The sequence below is a fragment of the Nanorana parkeri genome, unplaced genomic scaffold, assembly GCF_000935625.1.
Source record: "Nanorana parkeri isolate BGI_ZX_2015 unplaced genomic scaffold, ASM93562v1 scaffold646, whole genome shotgun sequence".
NCBI classification, from domain to species: Eukaryota; Metazoa; Chordata; class Amphibia; order Anura; family Dicroglossidae; genus Nanorana; species Nanorana parkeri.
Window position 1 is genome coordinate 564,031 of NW_017306914.1, and position 11,324 is coordinate 575,354.

General features: G+C 43.9%; 1 protein-coding gene across 1 annotated transcript in view; it reads right to left on the minus strand.

The window, feature by feature from the left end:
- Window positions 1-11,324, minus strand: part of IDO2 (indoleamine 2,3-dioxygenase 2) — a 58,307-nt gene that overhangs the window by 26,056 nt on the left and 20,927 nt on the right. Inside the window, exons 6-8 of the mRNA XM_018563259.1 lie at window positions 10,497-10,596; window positions 7,425-7,542; window positions 5,394-5,445 (exon numbers count right to left, since the gene is read on the minus strand). Coding sequence (XP_018418761.1) covers window positions 5,394-5,445; window positions 7,425-7,542; window positions 10,497-10,596 — 270 coding nt within the window. The remainder of the gene's footprint in view (window positions 1-5,393; window positions 5,446-7,424; window positions 7,543-10,496; window positions 10,597-11,324) is intronic.

Consider the following 11,324-nt stretch of genomic DNA (forward strand, 5'->3'; position numbering starts at 1 on the left):
AAAATGGCACTTTCGGCTAAATGCCCAAAGTGACATTTTCCTGCCGTGTTGTCGGCGCAGCCGTGATATCTTTCCTGCCCGCTGCTCTTTGTCCCAGCGGGGAGGAGAGAAAGTGACAGCCGGCCGAGCGCTGCGGCAGGAGACCGATGTGAGCGGCCGGTGTCTCGCCTCCCTCCCTAATATTTCCCCGAAGCCCCTAAAAGTAAAGTAAAAAATAAAAATATTTAATAAAAATGAATTTAAAAAAATTAAAAAAGTTTATAAAAAAATAAATAAAAATAAAATATTTATATATTTTATAATGGGGGGGGGCGAAAAAATATTTCTGCCCCGGGTGCCCATAACTCTGGTTACGCCACTGGCACTATATATATATATATAAATCCTGTATAATAAGAATAATAATTATTATTATACAAGATTTATATAGCGGCAACAGTTTGCGCAGCGCTTTACAATATAAGGAAGACATTACAATACAATTCAAGACAAGATGATAAGGAGGGCCCTGCCCGTAACGGCTTACAATCTAAAAGGGAATAATAATAATAATTTGTTACTCCACATTGTAGGATACCCCAGTAGGGGAGGTATTAAAACACCACACAGTATGTTGATCCAGGATGTGAGATACGTATTAGAGCCACCATGTACTGTTCTGTTTAAATTGGCACACGCATTCATTTTTTTTCCTTCCTGGATCAAATGTTTCCCTGGATCAGTGGTGCTTTAATACATGGAGGTGAACCCCTAAATGTTTTATTGGGAACATTACCTGGCCACCTCTTTTGCAACCCTCTCTAAGTCTTGCAATGGTGCATGTTACAAAAATAGTCTCCATATACGAATAAAAATGTAAACTCCATTATTAGAAAACATCTCTCAAATCCCTTTTTTTGTATAAGACTTTAAAAGGAGATCTTGTCTAGAGAAGCAGTCAATGGTACAGGATGTTGGACAGACGTCCTCAAGAATATGTATGTATCTGCTAGGCAAGCAATATTGGAGTGCACTAATAAGTAATCCATTTTTGGAAACTGAAGAATGATAAAACTGCAGGAAACATTCTTATCGTCAATGCCGGGAACTTCAATGCCGCAATGACATCACATGATCCCCAGGGATTATAGGGTTACAGGACCCTATGTGGTTTGGTGCCTCTATGCAGATACATTCCATTCAAGCCCACCATTGAAGATTATTACGCACTTTTGTACTACTAAACAGTCCTCACGCAACTTCAGATGGGCACATTTGCATCAACCTTTATCACAAATAGATCCTCAGTTAAATGATTTCCTTTTTTTTTTACTTTAGAAAAAAAAAGAGACTTCTAGAGACTATACTATGTAGCTACAATGAGGGGGAGTCATGGGACCAGGAGCTAGGTACTCAGAATTCTGAAGCAGTGCTTTACATTAAACTGCAACTAAAGCCCAAACTTTTTTTTTTTAGTTTTCAATAGAGCAGAGAGGGGTTAGGACACTTGTCAGGTTGTTATTGCTGTTTGTATCCCCGTTGGGGAGATTTACCACCCTCTTTTTGGGAAGGAAAATCCCAAATTTGTGTCATTAGAACAGAAACGGATGGGCAATCTTCCAATGTTGAAACTAGTTCTGTTGACCTACAGATTTCTGCCTCTTTGGAGAGATTTCCTCTCCCTTCCTGTTGTGGCTATCAGACAGGAAATGAATGGAAATTTCCCCAGATGGCAAAAAAGCTGTCTTACTCTATGCAAAACTACAAAAGAGAGTTTTAGCTCCAGTGTTATCTGAAGTGGAGAAGCACTTTAAATTAAGCAGGTTTTCATTAAATATGAAACCTCATGACAGGAATGTGAAACTCATTTGAAATATTGGAAAGAGTTATATTCGGTCATTTACATTTTTCTACAATTAGAATGCATTCCTATGTGCAGTTTTCTAGCAAACAACGAAATATCTGCACTGAGATCTTGTATGAAGTGTCCAATAAGATCTCTGCCCCATGGAATGCTTTGTCCATGACTAATTGTAATCTGGAATATTCCACAATTAATCCAGGATGTGGACAAAGACCATTTATAGAGCTGGTCTGAAGCCGATCTCAGTAGCATGCATTTTTTTTGAGTTCAATACTCAGGCTGGACGACGAACTCAGGCTGGACGACATCCAGGAGGTCTAAGAAAGACTCGATGATACTGTTAATCATAGACCCCAATAACCCATTTTGCTTGAAATGGTCAAAAAAGATGCTCTTCGTTCAGTATAAACCTGACACATTCCACTCAAAACTCCAAAAATAGACTGGACAAAATTATTGGCACCCCCAATTAATATTTGGTAGCACAGCCCTTGGAAAAAATAACTGAAATCAATGGCTTCCTGTACCCATCAATGAGTTTCTTACACCTCTCTGCAGAGATTTTGGAGCACTCTTCTTTCACCAACTGCTCCGGGTCTCTCAGATTGGAAGGGTTCCTTTTCTCCTGTTTTGAGATCTCTCCACAGGTGCACTATGGGATTCAGATCTGGACTCATTGTTGGCCAGTCCAGTACTCTCCAGCACTTTGAAACCATTTCTGGGTGCTTTTTGACGTGTGCTTTGGGTCATTGTCCTGCTGTAAGACCTATGAACTCTGACGGAGACCCAACTTTCTGACATTGGGCCCGACATTGCACCCCAGAATTCTTTGGCAATCTTCAGATTTCATAATGCCATGCACACAGTCAAGACATCCAGTACCTGAAGCAGCAAAGCAACCCCAAAACATCAGTGAACCTCCACCATGTTTGACTGTAGGGACTGTGTTTTTTTCTTTAAGGGCTCAATTTCTTTTTCTGAAAACAGTACAATGATGGGCTGCACCAAAAAGCTGTCATTTTTTATTTTGCAGGATTTTGTCTCTTTCAGGTAAGTTTTGGCAAACTCCAATCTTGTTTTTTTTATGTTTCTGTGTCAGCAGTGTGGTCCTCCTGGGTCTCCTACCATAGTGTCCTTTTCATTCACATGGTGATGTATGGTGTGAGCTGATACAGTTGTACCCTGTGCTCGAAAGTCAGCTTGAATTTGTCTGGAAGTTGATGGAGGGTCTTTATCCACCATTCCAACAAGTCTTCATTGCAATCTTTGATCAATTGTTCTCTTTCGTCCAAGTCCAGGGAGATTAGCTACAGTGCCATGGGCTGTAAACTTCTTGACAATGTTGCGCACAGTGGACACAGGAACATTAAGATCTCTGGAGATGGACTTGTAACCTGGAGATGTCTATGCTTTTCCACAATTTGTGTTCTCCAATCCTAAGACAATTATTTGCTGCTCTTTCTCTTGTCCATGTTCCGTGTGGCACACAGAGACACACAACAGAAAGGTTGAGTCAATTTTTCACCATTTTAACTGGTTGCCGGTGTGATTTCTATATTGTCAGCACCTGGTTATTGATACAGGTGAGTTTAATTACAAATTACAGGAGCATCACAAACTTGGAATGCAATTATTTCTTGCCATTTGGAGAAGCTGCCAATAAGTTTTGTCCAGTCCATTTTTGGAATTTTGCGTGGAATGTGTCAGGTTTGGCTTTTTTTTTCTCTCAACTTTTTTGTGTCATACCAATACAAACAATAGAAATAAACATGAGAATGCTGAAACATTTTAATTGGTGCATTATCTGTCAGGGGACCAGGGGCGTCACCACTCCTCAGGGCCAGCAGGTACGGTACTGGGCACGGGTCCTCCTTCGGCCTGGCAGAACTCCTGGCGCCTGCGCCCATTTAGGGTCGTCAGGTGTGAGCCTTGCTGGGGGAGGTTCCCGGCTCACGCCTTCCATCTTCTCGCCCTGCCATTGGTTCCCGGGGAGGGAAGCCTCCTGGTTGCCTTGGCAACAAGGGGGTGGTCTTGCTCTCACTGGCTATAAAATCCTGGCCTGAGCCCTGGCTTGTTGCTGAGTTATTCCACCTTATGATGTGATCACCTAGCCCCTCTGTTGTATCGTGTTGTTACCTGTTACCCCCCATTCGTTTGAACTTCCTGATTACCGAACCCGTGGACTGTCTATCGCCTCTGAACCATTGCTGCCTGTCTCGACCCGGACTGGACTTTGACTACTCTCTTGGATTGCCCCTATTTGTACTTAGCTTTCGGACTCATCGACCGCTTCCTGCTAGTGGGTTCCCCACCACGCCGCCAGCCCACTGGTATGTCTGACATTATCTGACAGAAATGCAGGGGTGCCGATATTTTTGGCCATGACTGTATATATATGGAAAGGGGGAGCGTTCTTTAGTCTTACCACACCTCCTTTCCTAGGGTGACAACAATGCTCCATAGATGCAGTAGGGTGAGTGAGCATTGTCAACCTAGGACAGAAGGTGTCGGGCAGGATCACCAGTTGAAAATAAAAGAAAAAAAGCCTAAAAGAATAGAAAACGAATGCCGCCACCCTATCTAAGCCCTTGTAAGCTGCAATATATTCAAGATTTCTTCCTGGCCTTGGCTAAACTTTCAGTGATGAGATCTGAAGGGACCAAAAAATTGCAATCACATGGTTTTAAAAAAATGATGGCTTTGGCACGTACTACATGTGTTATAGCTTAGTGAATTGAGCCAATGGAATGTATGTATAAAGAGTGTCTATGAGGAAAGTGTCTGAACAATTATACCCCAAATGTTATTTCTGTACAGCTGGCTGGAAAACAAAACTAACGATATGGATTTACTGTTGACATAATGGAGATTTAAGCATTTCTTTCATGTCTATGCAAATGAGTCTTTCCAAATCGAGAAAATATTTTTGTATAATTACCATTACAAGAGAAAAAAACAGCGGCTTTGTGCTGAGGAAGCCCAGAAGGCTGGAACACTAGTGACCCAGGGTGTTGGGAGGCAGTAAAGCTCATGTGATGCTTTAAAGAATCACATGGGTTCACTTGAAGTCCTGCCATAGTAATATGGCAATTTCTCGGAATAGGTTTTCCAATTTACAGGAAATACTGGCTGGAGTGCCCCTACTTTTCTTTGATCCCGACTGAACATGCAGCAAATAAAAGTAATTCACCGGCACACACTTGAAGGGTGAACATGCAGGAGACACACATATGCAATGGTTTCTAGATGAAGTTGGCCAAAAATTGTTCCACCAGGAGAAGATCTGTTGGTTTGAAGGCTAAGGTGAATAAAATGACTAAATATGTTCAATATTAGTAACATTCTCATTTCAATGTCAATAATGCTCATTTTTAAGGTTATAATAAGAAGTTCCTCATTTCTGGAGCCAGAAAATTTCTAGAAAAATAATGTTGTCTCATAGATGGCCAAAGACCGGGCAGATTTCAGGTTATAATGTCTTTTTCATTTGCACATACCATGCTTTGTACCAGAATCATCATTTACATCAAATCTATGAAGTGAAACTTACCCGGAGAGGTATATGCGGATCGTATTGTAATACACATCCGAATCCACATAATCTACAGGAGAACAATTGAGAGAAGAGTGACCGGCCGGTAGAATGTAAGGACATTAATCCTACTGGTTAGGCCATTTCACACCTCGGTGTTTTAGAGTTGCTTGTGTTACCCCTCATCCCTATGGAAGGTGCATTTTACTGCAGCAAGAAGCAGCAAGCAGGACATTTTTCTAATACATCATACCAAACCGTAGAGGTGGGAAATGACCTTTAGAGGACATGAAGGTTACTTCAGGCAGCATACGATGGGCACTTTGTAATTTTTGTTGTAAGAGATTACTGTATATTTCACACAAATTGTCAGATGAGAGTCAGGGAAAACAAATTAACATGTCACATGCCGCAAGTCACATCCATGTATAATCTTTAAATGAACATGGTATATATGTAATGGGGCATTTTATGGCATGCAGCAATTTACGACACCAAGATTTATAAATTATAATACACTTTATTCAAAAATATTACAGTAGAACAAGTCTCTCACTATCAGAAAGATTAAAAAAAACAATTTCCAAAGATACATCAAGGAAAAGGGGCTGGTGTATAGAGCGTCCATCCAGCATGTAGCTGGGCGAATGCCATTTGCACACCTTTATGGCCACTAGTTGGAGCCGAGGAGCATAGGAATTACCAATGCTCCTCAGCTCCATCTAGCGGCAAAAATGTCATGCGAACGCCATTCACCCAGCTGTACGTTGGGCGGAAGTTTTAAACATCAGCTACTCAGAACTACTCAGTTCTAGGTGGAACTCGATGGACATGTGTCTTTTTTCAACCTGACTAACTATGTAACTATGTAAGTGTCCAATGTAATATAATGGAGATATAATATAAATACTGAAAATGTTGATTTTGTATCCATCCAACATGGAGGAGGGCTGGGGTGCTAGTTGTGCATGTGGTGCACGTTTTGGTGGGGGGGGGGGGGCTTTTCGTGGTCAATGTCCCGGGAAGGGATGCACGGTGTCCCACTTAGCTCGGTGACATCATTGGTTCCCAGGAGCTGGTTGCTCAGCTCCTGACAACCAGTGACATCAGAGAGCTGGGCGGGACGCCCGGCCAGAGCATCACGGTTTGCTAAGAGCAGTTCACAACCTGGGATGCTCTGGCCAGAAAGGTGGCAACCGGCACACCTGCCAACCCCCCATGTGACCCAAAGAGATGCCACCTGTGGCAACCACCTCAGGCTGCCGATTTATAGGGGCGGCCCCGGCATGTACTGTAAGTGATGAAGAGAGATATCATCATAATGTGATGTTGAATTCTTGTTAATAGTTTGTCTCTACCATTTCAGTAATGCCTCCGGCTCCTACAGGAAGTGGGCACAAAGTCTACAAAACGCATCAAGTGCAAATTAGTTCCCCCCCCCCCCCTACATGTTGAGATTTTGATCATATGTTATTATGACATATATGTTTGTAAATCTGTTGATGAGAGCGATGGGTGGACAATGCCAACTTTGCAGCCCATTGAAGCTGATCAAGCACAGACTGTGCTTGATCAGCTTCTTATCTCAGCTCTGTGGCTGGGGAATGACAGCTCAGAAACCGTAAGTGAAGAAATCATTGTCACTTCCGGCTTCATTCTCTGGGAAGGAGATCAGCGAATGGATGTACACTGGTCTCTCTCCACTAACACCTGCAATACCAGTTCCGGGCCCACAAGTGAGGCACCGGAGCCCAGGAAACATAGTTGGGGGAGTAGGCTTGCACTTGGCAGAGCCCCTAGAAGTGATCAGATGGCTGTAAATCAATTCCATTGTAAAACTGACCGTCGGCTTTACACATGTAAACAGACTACCGGCTGTGCTGTGACTTTGTCTGGAAGATAGAAAACGACAGCACAACCCCTTTCCTTGAATGTAGCTGACCTACAGAGTTGGGGCACTCATGGTTTTGGAAAACAGTGATGGTGAATTTAGCATAGAGGGTTGGTAAAGGGTACCACGGTACAAATAAATTACATCTGCTTACTAACCATACATGAGATGCAGAGCCTCGCTCATCTGGTTTATGGAGCGTTCCAAGTCTTGAAGAGCTATAAGCAGTCTCTGCTTATCATCAGACTCCAAAGATTTCACTGCCTGAATGACAGCCTGCAAACAAGCCAACAATCATCTCTATCAATTCACTTATCACAATGAATACTGATAATAATGAATGAATTAATAAATGAATGAAACCTTATTAGTTTATTATGTGTGTTATAGATAACCATACTTGTACCAGATATTGAAGGATGGTAAACTTAAAGAGAACCACACACACAATCACAATCACAACGATTCTCACACAAGAATCTAAATATGAGGGGCTGATTTATGAATGATCCACCAAGCGTAGAGCTGGTCAGATGTCGTTCGCACAGCACTAGCACCCCTAGGTGTGGCCTTGAGGAGCACAGGAGATTCCTCTGCTCCTGGTCATCTAGTGGCACTAGTGCTGTGTGAACAACATCCACCCAGCTATACGATGGGTGAAACATTTATAATTCAGACCCTAAAGGTGGCCATACACTTTACTACCTTAGCAAGACTTTTGTCTTGCCAGGGTTGTAAAGTCATTAAAAAAACGTACGATCTGCCCATCTTGGACAGGCAGATCGTACTTGCGATTATCGCAAGCCCGCCCTGCTGAGGGGCGGGCTTCCGATGACCGCAATGCTGAACGGGCAGTGTGCGCTTGCGCATTCCGGCCCGTGCGGCAGTTATCGCACGATCATGCTACAAACCAGCCGAAAATCGTATGATTCTCGGATGGTTTTCGAACATGCTCGAAATACAAAAGTTGTGCGACCATACAGTAGAAACGGTCGCACGCCTTCCATACACTTTGCGATTATCGTACGATCGCGGGATTTCCAGCGATTATCGTACGATAATCGGGCGCAGATCAGAGCTCAGGCGGCATCTCTTTGGGTCACATGTTTGGATTTCTCATGTTTAAGTCGTCAACTGATTCTTTCTTCCATGCAAAACAGCGTGGATGGAGGAATTTTCCTTTCCAACTATTGTAATTAGACAGCCAGCGCCCTCGACTGTCTCAATTCCTAAACAGAGACTGAATCTGATTGAATGCACTCACTGATGAGTTGATCAATTTTCCACCCAGCTCCTTCTATTTTTCAATTGATTTTTGTGGAGACGAGTGGTGCTGACAGGGCCACCCGTGGCTCAGATTCCTGCTGAATCAACCAATTTTCAAGCCATGTATGGCCAGCTTTGAATTATAATCCTTTAGGTCTGTCAATGCTTTTAACACGCTAGCAATTGTTAGACTTCATTTGATCTCTGACCTGACATAAAAAATCCAAAACATGTGGCAATGGGTGGCTGCACGTACTTTCTCTTCCAGGGTGCCTCAAGAGCGCCCCAAAAACCAGGGTGACATCAGGAGGAGTGATCTCCTCCCAACATCTACCTGAAAGTCCCAGCTCTGATCTGATTAGTCAGAGCCAGAGGTAGTGACTTCCACTTGCCAGTTACCACTATATACGCTAGGTGCAGTGGGGGCCGGGGGGGTTTAAACAATGCAAACTACCACCCCTGAATCTGAGAGTGGGGGGGTCAATAATCATTAACACTGCCACCAATGAAGCTGGAGAAAGAGGGGTTATAATTACTGTAATCATAACCCCCCATTTCCCAGCTTCATTGGTGGAAATTAATTTTTTCTCTTGAGGAAGGAGGCCGAAATTATGATCTTCCACACCGGCCCGCTGCATTCAGAAACTCCTGACCTGAGAATGTTAGAAACCTCTAGCAATTATTAATCTTCAGTTTATCCAGCCAAAAATCTATTGGTCAAGTAGGACTATTTTATTCACAAGCTACATTCCCCCTTCCAGGCTAAAAGTGTTGAGAAAGGGTGATCTAGAACCGTGGTTCTCAACTGGTGGGTTGTGACTCAAAAGTGGGTCGCGACCCCATTTTCAGTGGGTTGCAGCCCCATTTTCAGTGGGTCGAGACCGCATGTTCAGTGGGTTGCCGTGTGCCTTCCACTGCTCCTCAGCCTCCCCCTTAGCGCAGCACTGTCAGTTTTCGGGCCTAGCAGCCATTCAAAATATGCTGCCTGGTGCCGAGGATCAGCTTGAGCTGGGGTGGGGGTATGGGTGCGAGGGAGCTCCATCCATACATGCATTGCTTGCAGCTTCCTCGCATGACCCGAGTGACGTCACATTATGGCTCCCATCACCTTCACAGGGAGTGCAAGGGAGCTGTAGAAGCAATGCACATATGAATGGAGCTCCGCCACAGCACAGCAGCCCACACTGAAACCCTAAAATGTTTCTGGGAGTGTGTATATGTGTGTGAGAATGTGTCTGTAGTTGTGTGTCTCTGTCAGTGTTTAAATTGCAAACTACCATGCAATCGCACCTACTGTTCGTTCTGGTGCGGGAGGTGCATTGTGTTGCCATCATTTGATCGATTGCACTGGAAAAATGTTGTGTGTTCCAGTTTGGTGCGACTTGGGTCGCAACTTAATGACCAAGGTCAAATGTGGGTGCTGAGCTTACACAGATTGAGAACCACTGATCTACAGCATATAAAGGTCATCCCTACTTGTAGAAAATAAACATGCTTCCCTATGAGCTCATCTGGTTAAAAAGTTTCAAAAATTGTTGACTATTTGGGTTGTTTGAGAATTTCTGACCAGTGTCTAATAGGCAAGCCCCACTTCTACATGTTGTGTATAATCAAAACATTGCTTTGTGTAAACCACTTTAACCAGTATGACCAATATGGCTGTCATCATCAGTTTGTCCAGCGCTGCAAGGTCTTTGTACCAATAGCACACTAACATTGAGATTAGTCAGCATCGCTTGATGTCATCAACAACTGCATAATGTTTAGAACAAGCTGACTGTATCAATGGTGGCAATAGCAAACCGGAAAAACACAGATAAACTGTATCTAGGCAGCCCACACTTCACAGGCGTCACTGCGAGGCTTTCCCCGGGCTCTATTTACTTAGCACATTTTATTATACTATGATAAGATCTCACAGTCTGGAGATGTTTTAGACTTTTCACTCTTTCCTATCTTCTTACCTTGACTGCGGGAATGGCTGCCGCTTCTACCAGCAGGGTGACCAGTACAAAACCCTGCAGACTGTCACCTCCTGGGAGAGACACAATGGTGGACAGGTTCCTGTGGACAAGACATACATGAGAAACATAAGCTCTGCAGATCAGAGCTCAGGCGGCATCTCTTTGGGTCACGTGGGGGGGGTGGGCGGGGGGGGCAGCAGAGAGAGCAGCATGGACACTCTACTGTACAATATTTGCCGTGTGTCTGCCGCCCCCCATTCTGGCCGGAGCGTCCCAGGTCACTAAGAGCCGAGCGGGGAGATGTGTAAGGGCCATACACATCTCCGCAACAAGTTCTTAGCAACTTGGGACACTCTGGCCAACGTCCCGCTCAGCTCCTGGCTACCAATGAGGTCAGTGAGCCAGGCAGGACTATGGCCAGAGCCGGTGCCACAGTCGGGCAGTGAGATGATCCAGCACCCCAAACCCCCACCCCATTAGCGTGCACCACCAGCACAATGTAAATCCAAAACTTTTTTTCCAGTTTGGGATGGATTAGGGAAGGGGTAGATGGCAGATAATTTATATTAAGGGAGATATGTCATTCCGTTTGTCCTGGTGACCATTTCAGGGGAAATCCTACATTTTAGAGTCATGAGTGCAAGACGTGAGATGGTTCTCTAATGGCGAAAAATGTGCTGGTGACAACGGTCTAAAACAGGGGTGTGGAACCTCCGGCCCTCCAGCTGTGGTTAAAAGCTGTTATAGTTCATAGAAAGCTATAACAATACACATAGTACATATTCTTAAGGGGGACAATACTTATTGTGTAGCATGCTATTGGACGGT